The sequence below is a fragment of the Cryphonectria parasitica genome (genome assembly GCF_011745365.1).
Source record: "Cryphonectria parasitica EP155 unplaced genomic scaffold M406scaffold_1, whole genome shotgun sequence".
Classification (NCBI taxonomy): Eukaryota; Fungi; Ascomycota; class Sordariomycetes; order Diaporthales; family Cryphonectriaceae; genus Cryphonectria; species Cryphonectria parasitica.
In genome coordinates, this window is record NW_024468909.1 from 3,736,861 (window position 1) to 3,753,525 (window position 16,665).

General features: G+C 55.5%; 5 protein-coding genes across 5 annotated transcripts; 2 read left to right on the forward strand and 3 right to left on the reverse strand.

Annotated features, from left to right (window-relative positions):
* M406DRAFT_354451 (DUF543-domain-containing protein) lies at positions 1-857 on the reverse strand. Its single transcript, XM_040922919.1, has 3 exons — positions 824-857; positions 638-749; positions 1-537 (listed from the first exon to the last, which is right to left on the reverse strand). The coding sequence occupies exons 2-3, from the start codon at positions 713-715 to the stop codon at positions 343-345; spliced, it is 273 nt and encodes a 90-aa protein (XP_040781401.1). The 5' UTR covers positions 716-749; positions 824-857; the 3' UTR covers positions 1-342.
* Positions 858-1,191: 334 nt separating this feature from the next.
* On the forward strand, positions 1,192-5,448 carry M406DRAFT_325890 (uncharacterized protein; the record flags this gene model as incomplete). The annotated part of the gene is made up of 3 exons (XM_040920031.1): positions 1,192-1,215; positions 1,291-4,618; positions 4,742-5,448. The coding sequence occupies 3 exons, from the start codon at positions 1,192-1,194 to the stop codon at positions 5,446-5,448; spliced, it is 4,059 nt and encodes a 1,352-aa protein (XP_040781402.1).
* A 2,326-nt stretch (positions 5,449-7,774) lies between these two features.
* M406DRAFT_59453 (uncharacterized protein) lies at positions 7,775-11,699 on the forward strand (the record flags this gene model as incomplete). Its single annotated transcript, XM_040924633.1, has 4 exons — positions 7,775-7,930; positions 8,475-11,082; positions 11,194-11,551; positions 11,585-11,699. The coding sequence occupies 4 exons, from the start codon at positions 7,775-7,777 to the stop codon at positions 11,697-11,699; spliced, it is 3,237 nt and encodes a 1,078-aa protein (XP_040781403.1).
* A 354-nt stretch (positions 11,700-12,053) lies between these two features.
* On the reverse strand, positions 12,054-15,075 carry M406DRAFT_336119 (alkaline phosphatase-like protein; the record flags this gene model as incomplete). The annotated part of the gene is made up of 8 exons (XM_040921108.1): positions 12,054-13,080; positions 13,147-13,430; positions 13,489-13,718; positions 13,776-14,146; positions 14,209-14,336; positions 14,391-14,682; positions 14,751-14,752; positions 14,890-15,075. The coding sequence occupies 8 exons, from the start codon at positions 15,073-15,075 to the stop codon at positions 12,054-12,056; spliced, it is 2,520 nt and encodes an 839-aa protein (XP_040781404.1).
* Positions 15,076-15,322: 247 nt separating this feature from the next.
* On the reverse strand, positions 15,323-16,092 carry M406DRAFT_105371 (uncharacterized protein; the record flags this gene model as incomplete). The annotated part of the gene is made up of 2 exons (XM_040915139.1): positions 15,323-15,758; positions 15,867-16,092. 2 exons carry the CDS (start codon positions 16,090-16,092, stop codon positions 15,625-15,627), a joined length of 360 nt encoding a protein of 119 aa, XP_040781405.1. The 3' UTR covers positions 15,323-15,624.
* Between the last annotated feature and the right edge of the window lie 573 nt (positions 16,093-16,665).

A 16,665-nucleotide genomic window follows, 5' to 3' on the forward strand; every position in this document is an offset into this window, starting at 1 on the left:
GCTGCGCATTGTCTGCTTTTCTGGAACACTGTAAACAATGTGCTTTTCCGGGCACGAAGGTGGACGGAGGCCCCTTTCTTCCCCCAGATAGACGTCAATAGCTCTTCTGTTTATACCTATAATGTCTACGTCCGCTGGCCCGCACCTAAGGCTGCCATCCTCCTTCTTCCTATCGCCTGCGTACCCTTCGGGATCCTCTCTAGATTGCTTTTGTTGTACAATTCTTGCGTGAAGTGTGTGAGGTGGTGTTATGTGCGGTCGGGTCTGGGTCTCGTCTGCATGCTTGCCCCTCCCCGCCCCCCCTCTCCCCTTCTCTCTTTCTCTCTCGTATGCTTTCCCCGCTCACGCGTGCTTTCTGATGTCCCGAGCGGCCTGCTTGAGGCTGTAGTTACACTCTTCGTACGCCCGTCCCGCGCCGAATCCCAAGCCGACAATGGCTGGCCACGACCTCCGCTTGAACAGCAGGACCGAGAAGACGACGCCAAAGCCGAGGCCGAGGGTAGATTTTATCAGGAGGTTGGACAGGCATCGGTCCCACTGGATAGGTAGCCACCAGTCAGCACATTCTCGCCCCCCTTGCCGCTTGCCCTTATATCTCAAGAGGTCTTCGCTGCCTCAGAATGGTGGGCTGCCGTACCTTCTCGTTCAAAAGTGCCTCACTGACTGGCCGCGAGACAGTGCTCGGGGGTGGTGGTGGAACGGAGGTCTCTGCCATTGTGAAACGTTTTCGTGAGGGCGGATACAAGGAACTGTGAGTGGTTTCTCGCGTTAGAGTCAATTGATCTTTGCTGCGAGACCAGGACGTAAGGATAGAGCTCTATACCTCTCGCAAGGTGATGTGGTGGGCGCGTGCGAATGTGTGGACAGTGACGTTCTTGCTTTGGGTTCGCGCGTTTGCGGCTGGTCTCCGGCGGATTTTCGAGAACCTGCGCAAGAAGCTTGGAAGGTCAATTTGGCCCAGGGCCCCTGCCAGGGCCTGCCAAGCAGCAGGGCAGCAGGGTAGGGGGGTGGGCTACAGTGGGTTATCAACACCGCCTGCCCTTCTAATCTGTGCTATCAGTGAGTTTTGGCAGAATCTGACATGGGCCCAAATTTTTGGAGCGAGCCAGCTGCGGTAGGTTTGCGACAGTCAGTCTTTCTGCTGGACGAGGGCGGTACTTCTTTGGCGGTGCCACGAAAAATAGGACGATCATGGCGCTCAAAGATCAGAATTTGGTAGGTCAGCTGTCTAATGGCAGCCTGTTATGCAATATTCTGCCTTATTTATCCAAATCTAATTCTCGTTTACAGGGCTTGATCAAGGCAGTCCGATCCCTCGACCATGGCAGCGCAGAATCTGTGCCAGACACGCTGTCCAACCTCTGGAATCTCCTCTCGAATTCGATTTCCGGGCCATTTCATGCCTCCGAAGAGCTTGTGCTACGATGGCTGCTCAAGAATATGAATGGCACTGCCGAGGCCGCGGAGCAGTTCCGGCGGTACCCTCTGGCATGGCGTATCATGGCATGCGTGTTCAGGAGGATACCTCTGATCTCGTTGGCCAAGTCACTCGCCGACCGACGCTTCATATCGATTCTCCAGCAGACGCTCAAAGAGATCTCCAGCCCCAAGAGCGGAACTTCTTCCGACAAGTCGGCTGATGGCTCGTCGTCGGATGCTGAGATGGTGGATGCCGAAACTGCGAGCGTTGGCAGGACGTCTAAAAAGAGAAAGCGGTCATCCGAAAACCCATTCGACTTAAAGAAATTGAGGGGCTCTCATGAGTGCTTGAGATCTGCGGAGGCCTTGTTCGCCGCTCTTAATAGCCTCCTTGCGAGGCTGGAGCCGGTGGACACTGAGGTGTCCTCGAGAATACAGATGGGCGCCGAGCATGTCAAGTCTCTCTTCTGCTCTCCTGCAAAAGACGCGGTGGACATTTTGCGGCCAATCCTGTCAATCTGCGACCTCGCCCTGCAAGAGGAGAGCCCTGAGCCCTTTGACAACCAGGCATCTTGGTTGGCAGCGTTCGCTTCCTTATGGGACCTCCATCTGCAGAGCAGCAGCGATGCTGTGGAGGTGGCAATGTCTTTGTACCCCGCAGGATGCATCGTATTGGCTAAGATGGACCGTTCAAAGGACCTGGTACTCGATGCTCATGTGAAAACGACGTGGACGCGAGATCTGCGCCGCTTCTTCATCAAGAACATGATCCTTCCGTCGAGGGCCGCTTTCCTGAACCGCAAGGATATCGGTATTTTAAAGGCTGCAGCCGACGTGACAAACTTCATGCCGACCGCCTCGTGCCCGGTTCTGTTCAGTCTTGCCGTCAAGACTCCTCACTCTACCGAAGACGCAAGCGCAAAGAGGGAGCATGAGGACTGGACACAAAAGGCCTTCGAGGTCCTCGAGGAGCCCATGCGCGATGCAGACCCAGCCAAGCGTAATCAAGCGATGAAGGTTGTTCTTGACACGGCCTTAAAAAGCAAGGCCAGGCTTTCTCTAGCTAGCCTGCGCACAGTTTGCAGGCAATACACTACTCCGTCCGGAAAGCTAGACCTGGAACTTGTTACCCGTGTTGCGGATCTGGATGTCGACACTTTCCTCATCTCCAAAGAAGGGCACGTGCTGCTCGACGAAATCCTTCAGGAGGTTACAGATATTAGCAACGCAGAGTTGGAGACTCGTGGAGAAACAAACGCTATCGCTTTCATCGTCTCGCTAGCGAAGGGGTTTGCGAAGGGGCGTGATCTCTCAGGTTTCATCAAGAAGTGGTTGGAAGCACTGGCAGCATGCCTTAAGAAAGGTGCTGATCATTCATCCATTGCTGGGGTATGGTCCTGCGAGGCAGTCACCGAAACTGTGACGAGTTTGCTCCAGTCATCCATCAATGCGAGACAGCTCCTGGCTCTTCTTGGCTGGTTCGAAAGTCAAGGCGGCGCTTCGGAACCCAGAGCCTTGCTGGTGGTTCTGGATGCGATTTCGCAAGGCATCACGGAAGAAGACTTCACTGATGCCGTTGATTTGCGGATCTACGAGATGGCCTCGGCGTTCAAGCTCAAGTCCCTGGACGATTCATCCAAGGCGCGGTGGTGGCATATCGTTGAAAGCACCGTCTCGCGAGCAACATCAGAACAGGTCGATAAGATTTGGGACAAGGTCGAACCTGATTTGAAGAAGGCACTCAAGAAGGGAGGTCTCGAAGACCTTGCCACCTCGGCAGCTTTTCGATGCTGCGGCTCTCTTTGGTTGGCGAATTATCCCGGAGGGTCCCACGAGTCCGAGGCTGCTGCGATGGCATCTTCTTTCTTAAAGAGGCTCGAAAAGCACGTGCAGCAATCCGACCCCAGCTCTTTGAAAGTCTTTGAGTCACCGCGACTTGTGGACTTGCTTGTCAAGTCAGACTCTGGAAGACAGTACCTGCCGAAGTTTTTCGCGCGTATGGGCACAGTGAGGACCACTGACGATGTTCACCACATTCTCTACAACGAATCCAACCTCAACAACTACAAGTACACTAGTGGTTTGGTCGGCCACGCTGTCGACATACTTTCTGAGGAACAGAATCGGGGCTCATCATTCGATCCAACACGTGTTGTTTCGGCTCTACAGATTCTGCTCGACGTTCCTCACGAGTCCCTTACCCGTGAACAGAGGGAACAGATCATGCCAAAGATGCTGTTTTTCTCCTCCAATCTGCAAGGTCAAGAGCCAGCACGACTTGTTGCTCTGTTGAAGCTCTGCCTTAGCTTGATGGTCAAGGTCATGAAGAGCCCTACATTCTATGAAGGAATGAAGTTTGCCGACTTGGTCACGATTGGCGACTCGATCGTCTTTACCTTCCAGACTTATGTGGGAGGTACCACCGATCAGAGCATGTCATCCGCATATGAATGTTTCAAATTACTGGAGTCCCTCGCGTCAAGCACTCTGAAGCAAATGACTTCCAATATTGAGAAGCGAGAGCGCATCTACCTGGAAGAAGCCTGTCAATCAGTCAACAAATGGGGTACCAACCAAACAGTTCTTTATGCTCATCGACAGATCCTTCTGAGGGCTTTGATTCTCGCTCTAGAATCTTGTAAAACCAAGCAGGTGGCACAAGAGGCTGATCCGGCTGCCTTGAGGGAGGCCTGTTCCCTCATGCTCGCACACTGCTTGACCACCGATGATCTTCATCCGAGAGGCAATGACTCCGCCTGGCTCAACAAGGGGATATCGACGTGGTGCGTGCTCGTAATTCTGGAGCAGCTCGATGTCGTTGAGCCCGCGGTCATACGGTCTCGTCTACTAGCATCGAAGTCAGAATTGGAGAATCTCTGCGAGATGCTTTGCAGCAAGGGATTGAGGGCAGGCTGGCGATTGAAAGAATTACTTTTCAATTGTTTCCAAGACATGATCAAGGAGCCTCTGAACCTCAGCGCCAACGAAGCCCTGCCGAGCTCCAATAGCAACGACTGTATTCCGCTGTGCATTCGCTCCGACCCGAGTGACATCCACAGGTACATCGACACTGTTCTCAGAAATATGAACGAAGAGGCCCGGAATGACTGCTTTAAAGGCCTTGGTGGGAGATTGCGGGACGATCTCGATATCACAGGGCATCTGCTCACCATTCACCGGCTGATCCAGGCAGAAAGCGGTATGTCACTGGGACTCCTTTCCACCTTATATTGTTTATCAGAGCTGACTTCCTACCCAGCCCCCTCACTCCGATCATGTGTGGACAAGATAGACTTTGCTGAAATGCACAACGTACTGCAAGACCGACTGGCCAGGACACAGTCCTCGTCGCAGTTCACGCTTATTGCACAAACTCTGCACATGCTCCTAGACAAGAAGGCCAGCACTATGAAGCAGTGGAATACCGAAATCACGCTGAGCACCGTGTCGACCATCTCTGCGGGTGGAGTAACTCAAGGTACAGACATCAGAGCATCTCCCAAGACGTTCGAGTCGCTCTGCCGCCTCGTCGAGGTCATCATCAAGCGACACCGCCTCCGAATCGAAGGACACTTCCACCTTCTCATCACGGCCCTGCAGATGCTGCTCCGCCTCCTCCTCATCCCCGTCCCGCCTTCCTCAATCTCCGTCACCCCAGACGACCCAGCAGCCCTGCGCGAGAGGCAAGCAAAGCTCTTCGCCCGCCTTCTGACACTCATCTGCGAGCCCTCTGTCGCATCCGTCACGCGGGGCCAGCAACAGGGCCTCGACTCGGCGACGGATGCTGCCAAGCGCTCGGCGGGTCAGCACATGTACCTGGTCCTGATGTCTTATATCAGGCTGCAACTCGAGAACCCAGTGTCCCGTGCGGTCAGAGAGGCGCTGCAGCCGGGCGTGTACTCGATTCTCGACATCACGACCCAAGAAAGGAGGAGGATCCTGAACGAGGCGGTGGACGGGAGTGGACGGGCGATTTTCAAGGAGATGTATAGAAGGTATGTCAAATTTGGGAAGTGGAGCGGCGTGTAGCGTGTAGATTCAGGATTATACTGCGAGAGAGAAAGACGAGATGCACAAGCGAAAAATGAAAAGAATATAAACATTGAATTACTTCATGTTCATAGGACGTCAAGTTTTCGAGGTATCTTGGGAACATGATATGGGATGAAGAGGCGCCTTCATCGGTATCAGCTACGACTATCGTCAGCCCTTGCGCACAACAGCCTTCTTTGACTTTCGCGCCATCCTCTTGCGGCCGATGATCCTCTGCCTCTGCGCCAATTTCTCCTGCGCGTCCTTCTTCCTAGACTTTTGCCCTTCATCCTCCTCACTGCCCTCGCCGTCAGCTTCGACCTTGGCTTTCTTGCCCGGCCCAGCCTTTCCGGCCTGTCCGTTCTGCATCTCCTCCCTCTTCTGCCTGGATCGCACCTCGTTTGCCTTCCGCCGGCTGACGACCTGCGCATTCTCGATGGCGAACTCGACGATCAGGCGCACTGTCTTGCCGGCCTCGTTCTTGAGCGGGTGGCCGTTCAGCCACCGCAGGCCCATGAGTGCCCACCTGTGGGAGGAGTACTCGACGAAACCGTAGCCTCTGCTCTTGCCGGCGCCGGTCCTCTCGTCGACCTTCTTCCCTTCCTTGGTCTCGAAGACCACCTTGGCCTGCTTGACAACGCCGACGCCCTTCTCCTTGCGGCGGTGCTCAGCATCACGATCCTCGGCGCCGCCGCGGGCGAGCTCCTCCTTGGAGAGGGCCTCGCGCCGGCCTTCGCGCGCGTCGCTTGCGAAGCCGACGATGGCCTGGCGGGCGAGCTGCTTGAGGTCCTTGGAGGTCATGTCGCGGGGCAGGTTGCGGATGGCCAGGCGGGTGAGGGAGAGGTGCAGACTGGGGTTGCCCTGGACCTGCTTCCTGCGCTGGGTGGCCGACTGCTCGCGGAGCTTAACCTCGGTGGGCGTCAGGAGCGCGTAGAGCGGCGAGTTGGTGGGGATGGTGCCCTCAGACAGGAGGAAGAGGCGGCGCCTGTCCTTCTCCTGGCCTTTGCGCGCTGCAGGGCCGGCTTCGGTGAGCTTGGTCGCCTCTTCCTTACTGACTGCCTGTGCAACCTGGAGGACGCGGCCGTCGAGGGTGTAGCGGCCGTCGGTGTCGATGGTCTCGTCCTGCAGGACCGAATGCTTGTTGGTTTTGGCCGCCGGCTGGTGTCGAGGCGCGTTCCTGACGCAGGCCTTGAAGTCATCCATCTTGACAAAGCAGACAAAGCCGGTGCCGGCGGGCTTGTCGATCATCTTGTTCATGACGACCCTAGCATACCTCACAGGCCCAAACTGCATGAAGTGCTCCTTGAGAGACTCGTCTGTAGCTGTGAATGGTAGGTTCCGAATGAAGACCGTGGTGGAGTTGTCCGTGGTCCGCTTGGGTGTTTCGTGCATGGGTTTATCCTCAGCGTCATCGTTGGCATCACCCTCCTCGTTTTCTTGGTCGGCACTATCCTCGTCACTGTCAAGCGCACCACCACCTTCTTCATCGTCTTCGTCATCTTCTTGCTCGTCATCCTTGTCCTCCTCGGAATCGAAGTCCTCCATCTTCTTCATGAACTTGGCCATATCTCTGTCCTCTTCGGTCATTCCAGCGTATTCCTCTTCATCATCTTCGTCATCCTCTTCCTTCTCTGCCTTCTTCGACTTGGACTTCTTCTGGTCCTTTTCTTCCTGGCCATCCGGATGTTGTTGCTGCCACTCGTCCTTGGAAACAGCCCAATCCACAGCGATAGGTCTTGCATCCACCTCCTTGCCGTTCATCTCCTCCATGGCCTTCTCGGCGTGCTTCCTGGTTCGGAAGGTGACGAAACCGAACCCCTTGAGCTTGCCCCGGTCGTTGGGTAGGTCGGCAAACTTGATCTTTCCGTACTTCATGAATAGCTTGCTCAACTGCTCGGAGCTCTTGATGCTCCAGGGGAGGTTGCGGATGATCAGCTTGGGCGCCTTCCTGGCCTCGGCCATCTCTTCCTCCCTCTTCCTCTTCTCCTCGGCCAGGCCTGACTTGACAGCACCCGCACCCCCTGCGCGGAGTCGGGGCTCAGCGACGTCCAGTCTCAGCCGGCGGCCGTCAAACATCTCGTTATTGAGTTTTTTCTTAGCCTCAATAGCATCGTCGGCATCAGTGAATGTGACGAAACCATAGCCGCGTGAGGCCTTGGTGTTGCGGTCGACGACGACAGTGGCGTGCTTGACGGGATAATGTTGTGAAAAGAACTCGGCCAGGGACTCGCTGGTGGCAGAGAGGGGTAGTGACCGCACAAAGAGGGACCGTCTCTCCTCGACACGACTCTTCTTTGAAGGAGGTGCGCCGTCTTGGTTGTCGATGGCTACAGCTGTCTGCTGCTCGAGGTCGGCCTCAGCCTCCCTGCGCCGTTTTTGGCCTTTCGATCTGGCCATTTTTTTTTTCTTTCTGTTTGTCTGTTGCTGGTTTGGGATGATATGGAGTGCGGGACGGACTCAGCTTGAGCCTTCCAGGAAAGTGAGAAAGAAGGAAAAGGAGGAGGAGGAGAATCAGAGTCTGTAGTTCATGTTCGGCAAGAGCCAGAAACTTTTTTGACCCCTGTCGGCGATAAGAGCTTATCAGCCCCCTCGCGCCCACCCTGCGCCGGGGTAACCGTGCCAGAGTCGTGTGTGTTGACAAAACAGAGCATGAGAGCACTACTGACTTGCATTGCGCCAAGTAAGCAAAACAAGGCAAAGAGCATGTCCATTCATCACCAACAGCAGCCTTTGTTGTTTGCCCAGACTGACTTTCGAAGCGATTCTTTAGCGCAGTATCTGGATATTTGTGACTCAGACCACCACCAATAGCACCTTGCTGAGCATTTATCTCAGTCTTCTGTTGCATCTGCTTCAGTATTGATTTCTCCCCCGCCCCCCCCTCCAAAAAGCACGTCGATCAATCAACCAACCGTTTCACGATGCCCACGCGCACGACAAGATCAGGGCGCGCGTCAACAAGGGCCGCTGCTGCGTCCTCGACCACGAACGCGCGCGCATCCAACGCAGCCGCCTCCCGCCAGTCGTCATTGAACTTCGATGTCCCTGAAGAAGCCCCCGACAACGAGCTCCGTACCCAGGTCGCCGCCGTCTTTCGCGAGGCACAGCGCAACACTGCGACCCACCGCAAGGCTGCAGTCACCCTGCGCAAGCTACAGGAAGCGTGCTGCTACGAACCCACCACAGCCAAGAAGGCTGCTGCTGCCGACTTCGACGAGAATGACTTCAACAGCGAGTTCGTGCGCTGCGTGCTGCGCCTCATGCCCGTCAAGAAGAGCGAGGCCGTTGGCGAGAGGACCATCCGGTTCGTGGGCGTGTTTATGAGGCACTCCATCGACAAGGATAACGAGCTTGCCGGCGAGGTGGATGAGGATGCCAGCACGATGCCAGAAACCCCAAGCACCAGGCTCACTGCCAGGCTGATGGAGGCAGTGCTGCCCCTGATGATGGCCAAGGACAAGTTTGTCAGATACCGATCCACCCAGCTCATCTCACACATCGTCAACTCCCTCGACGCCATCGACGACGACCTCTTCCAGAAACTGCGCTACGGACTGCTCAAGAGGATCCGCGACAAGGAGGCTATGGTGCGCGCACAAGCTGTCCTGGGTCTTGGCAGGCTAGCAGGTAACCAGATCGAGGCCGAGGCTAATTCGGACGACAGCGACGGAGATGAGGCCAGTGGCCTGCTGGAGAAGCTTCTCGAGGTGCTTCAAAACGATCCCAGCGCCGACGTGCGGAGATCGCTCCTCGTAAACCTTCCGATCCTGCCCAACACACTCCCCTTCCTGTTGGAGAGGGCAAGAGACCAAGATGCCATGACACGAAGGGCAGTTTATTCTCGTCTGTTGCCGGCTCTCGGAGACTTCCGCCACCTGTCGCTCTCTATGAGAGAGAAGCTGCTGCGATGGGGTCTCCGAGACAGAGACGAGACAGTCCGTAAGGCGGCGGGTAGGCTCTTCCGCGAACGGTGGATCGAGGATTGCGCCGGCGCGCCGCCTCTGAACGAAGAGGGACAGCCTGCCGAGGTGCCTGCGCCTAGCTTCGACGGGCTTCTCGAGCTCCTGGAGCGCATCGACGTTGTCAACTCTGGCGTCGAGAACGGCGTCGCGCTCGAGGCCATGAGGGGTTTCTGGGAGGGCCGCCCCGATTACCGCGAGGGTGTCACATTTGACGACAACTTCTGGGAGACCTTGTCGGCAGAGTCTGTCTTCATGGCTCGAAGCTTCAACGAGTTCTGCCGCAACGAGGGCAACGGCAAGTACGAGGATCTGGTCGAGGAGAAGCTCCCCGAGGTCACCAAGCTCGGGTTCTACCTGGAGCGATATGTCAAGGTCCTGGTAGATGCCCTCAAGAGGATATCCCAGCAGCAAGAGGAGCTCGACGAGGAGGATGAAGAGGAAGACACGGTGGAGCAGGAGTTCATTGTCGAGCAGCTCTTGCACATCGCCATGACCCTGGACTACTCCGACGAGGTCGGCCGCAGGAAGATGTTTTCCCTGCTCAGGACGACACTGTCCATCCCTGAGCTTCCCGACGAGGTCACCAAGCTCACTGTCAACGTTCTCCGCGACATTTGTGCCCCGGACAATGCAGGCGAGCGCGAATTCTGCAGCGTGGTCCTTGAGGCCGTGGCCGATGTGCACGATACGATTGTTGATGAGCCGAACGACGACGAGAGCTTCCACTCAGCCAAGTCTGAAGTCGACGAGGATGAGGAGCGCCATGGCAGGCATGGAAAGGCGGATAAGGATGACGAACTGACGGAAGAAGAGGCGCACGCAAAGGCCGTCAAGGAGATCGTCATCAACATGAAGTGTCTGCACATTGTCCAGTGCATGCTGACCAACGTCTCCGGCAGCCTGCAGGAGAATGACCACCTGGTCTCCATGCTCAACAACCTGGTCGTGCCGGCTGTCCGTAGTCACGAGGCGCCGGTACGTGAGCGTGGTCTGTTGTGCCTGGGACTCTGCTCCCTGCTGGACAGGTCATTGGCTGAAGAGAACTTGACACTGTTCATGCACTTCTTCAGCAAGGGCCACACCGCGCTTCAGATCACCGCCCTGCACATCCTTACAGACATCCTTAACGTGCACGGAGCCCAGCTCCTGTCCAACAACCCAACGCTTATGAGGGTCTACGTGAAGGCCCTCCGCTCAGGCTCCAAGTCCCCCGAGATCCAAGCCGTTGCTACCATCGCAGCCTCCAAGCTCCTGCTCGGCCGTGTTGTCACTGATCCCGATGCCTCTGCCGAGTTTCTCAAGACCTTGGTGATCGCCTACTTCGAGCCCGCCTCCTCGCAGAATCAGAGCGTACGCCAGGCACTGAACTACTTCCTGCCCGTGTTCTGCTACTCGCGTCCCGAGAACCAGGACCTCATGCGGGCGGTGGCGCTTGAGGCGCTGCATGCACTATACAACGTGCGAGAGGGCCTAGACGATGACGATGCCGACGTGGATGATGAGATGGTTAGCCTTGCGACCATCGGTGCTTGTCTGGTGGACTGGACAGATCCGAGGAAGTGTTACAGCCCGGACGCGAGCACAGAAGCCGAGAAGAAAAACATAAATGGAGATGTGCACCTCGAATTCGCACGGAACATACTCGAGAGGTTGGATTCAAGCTGCAGCAGTAAGTCACCTTGACTTTTGGTTTACTACACCCGTCGTCAACAGAGCACACTCTCAAGCCCTCGCGAGGTACCACCACGTCGCAGAGAATGCTAACAATACCCACCCACAGAGGAAGAAAAGAAGGTCGTCGCGGCCCTCCTCGGCAAGCTCTACATCTCGCCCGCCTCGACCGAGGAAAAGATTCGCGAGCTCTACACCGAGGTCTCGGAAGCCGTCGAGATGAATCTCATCTCGGACACGACAGGTCGTAACGCCCTGTATAAAATCCACGTATCCCTCGGCAAGATCGTCAACACCCTGGACCAAGCCAAGGAATCCGGCAGGCGCAGGTCGACCATGAGCCGTAGCGTGTCGCTCGGGCCTGACGTGCACGTCGGTGCTGGCGCCGGCGCCGGCCCTTCTGCACGAGGCGCGACGGCCGAGCCGCGGATCAAGGAGGAGGACGAGGACGATGATGGCGATGGGCTGTCGAGAGCGGACGACGGCGGGGATGACGATAGCAACGAGGGCACGGTCATTCAGAATATGGACGTCACCACCAAGACGGAACCTGGAGACGACGACTCGCTTGTGAGCGAACTGTTGGATGATGACGGGGACACGATTATGGGTTAATTTTCTGATTGTGATGTTTATTTTGTTTCTTTCTTTCGCTTGCTGCGGATATCTTTTTGCTTGATGAGGGATGAGGATGGGTATGGTAGTTTCGGGGGAAAGAGAGGGGGGGGGCTGAAACGGATGACGGGTGGCCCAGTCTGGTTGATTCTGTCTGTCTTGTTTTTTTCTTCTTCTATTATGCGAAACGTGTGTTCGGATCTTCACGAATTTTATCGTCATTCATTGTAAACATATTGATTGACCTCGTCATTAATCTGGTTCAATTCTGTCTCGTCTGTTGATCGACCTTGCTCCCTCCCTCCTTCTGTCTATATATGACTTGAACATGGTGTTCAAAATACCACCCAAAGCTCACAGCGTCCCCAACCAGTACAAAAGCCCACCAGCCCCGATGTTGACGATCAGATGCTGACCCAGGGTCCACGCCACGCAGTACAAATACTTGGGCGAGAACACAGTCCAGATGAACAGGTGCGTCCTGAGCGCCGTACAGGCTGCCATCACAGACGCCACGCTTGCGGCCGCGAACACGGTCAACAGAGTGATGTGGCGCACGTACACGCTCCTCTCCCCGGCCCTATGCTTGCGCACGAGCAACACGTTCGTCGCCGTCACCCAGTAGATGGGCGCTGCCCAGTTACTCACGAACGTGAGGACGCCAACGGTGGCGACGTCGAAGTTGCGCACGCCGTTGTACGCGCTCGAGAGGTCGACCGACGAGATGGCGTTGGTGCCGCCGAGGGCGAAGAAGGAGGCGTACTGCAGGAGCAGGGAGGTGACGGTGAGCTCCGTGAGGGTAAGGCCTTGCGCAGAGAGGAACTTGAAAATTATGTCGAAGAGCAGGAACAAGGGGACGTTGGTCGCGCGGGACTGCGTCACGGCGAGCAGTGTGTACAGGTGGTGCAGGGTCTCCACGGCCGAGATGCGCTGCGAGACGCAATTCTTGGTTGCGATGAAGTACACAACGCAGGCTGCAGCGAGCGCCAGGCCGACAAAGACAGCTTGTGCCCTTACCACCAACGAGGGACCCTGGGTAAGTTCAAGAAGGGACCGTGCGAAGCCCGCAACGAGTTCTGGAGCGTCCTCGTTCGTAAAGGCGAGCTTGAAGGTGAAGGCGGCAAGAACCAGACCTGTGCTACCGGTGATGGCGAGGGAACGAGGAAGGCCGCTGAAGCCCTGGAGGAGTTCGCGGTGCAGCCAAAGGTAGGTGATACTGATGAGAGCCCAGAGACGGACAGGCTCGGGCTGCAAGAAAATCTTGACGATATCTGGCTCCCCAGCGAACTTCTGCCCGGTCTGATTCCAGCCTCTGACAACTCGTGTTGTTACGAAGGCGAAGAGAAGTGCCGTAAGGTGCCCAACCGTGGATTTTGAGGTCCTATGGACAAAGATGGTCAACAATGAAGAACAGTGAATGAATTTGAGATAGTTGAACATAACTCACCCACTGAAGCCTCTCCAGCTGATGTATGTGAACCATGCTGTTGCAGTGTAATACCAGAAATGGTGCTCCTCCTCTACGTAGCTACTGGCAAACATCATCACACCATATGCGGCGGTAATGAGGGTGATTGGCACGGCTGCTGTGGACAGGCGGCCGGCATTTTGGTATGCTGCAAAGACAGCCATGGCGGTCGTTGCAATGGCAGCCATTTGCCCAATGGTGAGTCTAGGAATGTCGTAGTTGCTCGCCATGCTACTCAACAGCCTTTGAGAGTCTCTAAGCCACTGCGGATGAGGGTCAGCACAATCCTGAGTACGACCTTTGTGTTGGGTGAGTACCTACCTGCGACATCGTTGCAGCCCATTCATCATCCAAATCCGTCTTGCTGTTCATGGCTTTATATGCATTCTTAAGTCGCCACCACCGGCATGCGAGATCCTCAACATCTGAGTTTGTAAGTACGCAAGGGTCGACATTCGTAGACACATCAAAAAGCTCTCCGCCGAACGTAGCGGATATAATGGCAAGAATCTGTTCCGCATTGCGCATGAGAATCTGCGCTCGATCGATGCCTATTCTCATCATCATCAGCAAGGTTTCGTGCCAAGATATCCCCGAGGTTAGCGTACCATGCGGCCAGAAGGGCAGAAAATCCGAGATGAAAGCTCCAAGATTGTTCTTGGGGGCCGGAAAGCCAAGCAGAGCGCCAAGGGTTGGAGCAAGGTCGGATTGCTCAATGACAGAGTAGTATCTGAAGTCGTCCTGGAAGTCCACCGGAGCCTCAAATACTCTTCCCAGGGCTTTCAGCTTCGGGGATAGGAAGACAAGTGCTGGGGAGGTCTCGCCGGGTGCGGAGCCTCCATGATTTCCAGCGTCGTTCATACCATGATCGCCCAGCAGTATCAACAGTGTAGACTGAAGGTGAGATTGTGACTCGATGGCAGTGTATATTTGCTTGACCATGCCGTCCATCTCAATCTGCTTTGGAATCATGTTCATGCTGTCCACAACATTAGCATCCTTTTCCAGGACTTGTGCGCAGAGGGCGGGCTGCTGTCTGACCTCCGCGGTCCTCCCTTGTGACCGATATGGTCCAGGCCAAGATAATGCAGGACCATGGTATTCCAATCATTATTTTGGAGCTCATCTGGAACGTGTCTCGTGACATTATTATCCACCTCCGTGAAGTCCTATCTTTGGTCAGCCCACGTCGTCTCTTCGCCCGAGCAGTTGCGGAACCGTACAGCAACGAAGAAGCTCGATGTGCCATCCGCCCGATCAAAGAAGCCGGGAAACAGCTTCAGCCAGGTGTCATCTCCGTATAAGAGCAGCTTCCCCGAGTTTTTTGCCTTCATCTGCGCCAACCATGTATCCTGCGAGGCAAGGGAAGAAGACTCGTCTCCTTCGTCGATATTCAGTATAACGTCGAGGAAGGAGGGGATGGAGCCAGTCGTGATTGCCTTGATCCTCGGCATTGTAACGGTGGGCGATGTCGCGTGCGCGGTGAAGGGGATCGCAGAGCCATCTCGTATTAACCTGTCACGGGTGGTCAGTGCTCGTGTCGGTCGGAGGCAGTCCCTCTGGTCGATAGATTCGCGACTCACGACTGGGTGTATTCGAAGCCGGACTTGGGCGAATAGACGAAATCACTGTGACTTCTGTCAGCATGAAGCTATGGAGTTTTGTTTTGGCCTGGTGCGACGGGACATGCCTTCGTAGAGCATCTACTAGCATGAATATCACCCGGTCGAAGGGCGCTGCCGGTGGTGGTCCATGTTCAGAGTCGTCGTAGACGGCGAGACCTGGGAGCAGTGGCTTGTAGGGGAAGAAGCCTGTGCCAAAGACATAGATGGCAATCGGGAGGAGGAGGTTGGCCGCAGCGAGCAGGACTATCGAGAGAGTCGTCACACCATGTTGAGAGCCCTTCATCTCTTGTGCGCGTGGCTCAGCACAAGCTCATGGGAGGGAGGGGAGGAGAGGAGAGGATATTGAGGAACACGAAACTAGGGGTTCAGTGAAAAGCTCTCCATCGCAATGAGAAGAGGAGATCTGGTAGTATTATGGATGACCGCTTTCGTTTTGTTTGGTTACGTAGTCGATCAAATACATTCAGAAATGCTGTGTTTTATATGTACGTGGCAGGTGCCAGCTTCAAGGTGCTCAGTCGTGCTGCATTGTATGTTTGTTGGCCAGTTAGACTTCTTGTCAGCCTCGCATGTGGTCAGTGGTTTAGCGACTGGGAAGCCCCTGTCAAACCACTTTGGGGGGGTGGGCACAGGGGTCCACAGCCGCTGGCTCGCCCCCCGTTGCGATACCGCCTGCCATTCTCGATATCACGGACATCCTCTGTGACAGGCCCGTCCTCCATTCCAACAATAGCAATCAGTCCTCTAGAATTATGTAACCCCTTTTGTTTAGATCGGCTCCTCGAAGTAAAAAATGATGCTCTTCCCCAGTTCATGGACTGCCAACGAGAGTTCACCTCTTTTTTCTGATCGTCTTCCGGTCGCCGTACTTGGGGAAAACAATATTCGATTTCCTGCCTCGTCTCTTGACGACCTTGCCCTTCTTGGATTTCGTCTGGGATTTGGCAGTGTCGACATCCATGGCTGCTGTAGAATTGATGGTTAATGTATTGATCGCCATTCCAGGATGAGACCCGCGTTGCAATAATCTTGGGGCTGCGTCCAGACTGGACTTGTCCCGGGGAATCTTCTTACTGTCATCTGCCTTCTCTTCAGCAGCAGTACCCTCTTTCTGCTCTGCCTCGCCCTTGTCTTCTGCATCATCCATCTCTCTCTCGGGTACTGGCTTGGGTTGCGATGCAATCTCGAGCAGCTTGGCGGAGAGGCGTTCCTGGCGTGCGTCCTCCACAGGCCCAAAGACCTTAGCCTTCAGCCTCTGATTGTTTGCCTTGACCGTGCTCGCGCGGGATGACTTGGCCATCTTGTGAAGTATTCCGTAAAATCCTCGAGATCAGAGGTGGCCCAAGGAAGTGAATTTGTGCAACGGGGTCTATGTCGGTGCTGTCGTAGCTGGGTGAGATCGCAAATGTTGGGTCTTGAGAAAAGGCAGGGTCTTCTCAAATCCAACGCTGCAAGTCTCGGCTGGAAAGATTTGGGGAATGGGTTTCTTATCACGATAAGTTTCTGCCGGGGCATAGGGAGCTCACCGCCTTCCTGAATCTGCCAATGGGCAGCCTTGCGTCAACGTCGATCGTAGATCAGTCAATGTCTACCATCCTGCAAACAACCTCATCATCGCGGCAGGAGTCAAACTGGGCCAAAGAGGCCACGGACAAAGCCAGTTGTCGGTCCTCTTGACATCCTTGTGGCTCTGGCATGGCCGCCTAGGAAGCTACGCGCATTTGTTTCCCCCGCTCTGCCTCGTCTGTCTCCTTGAGTTTAGGTTTCAATTCACATGCTCTGGCGGGCACCAATCTCGATCGCAGCCTCATCGTACCTATTCGAACCCCCTCCACGACACCGAAAGGAAAGCCTCCGTCCCTACCCGTATGTT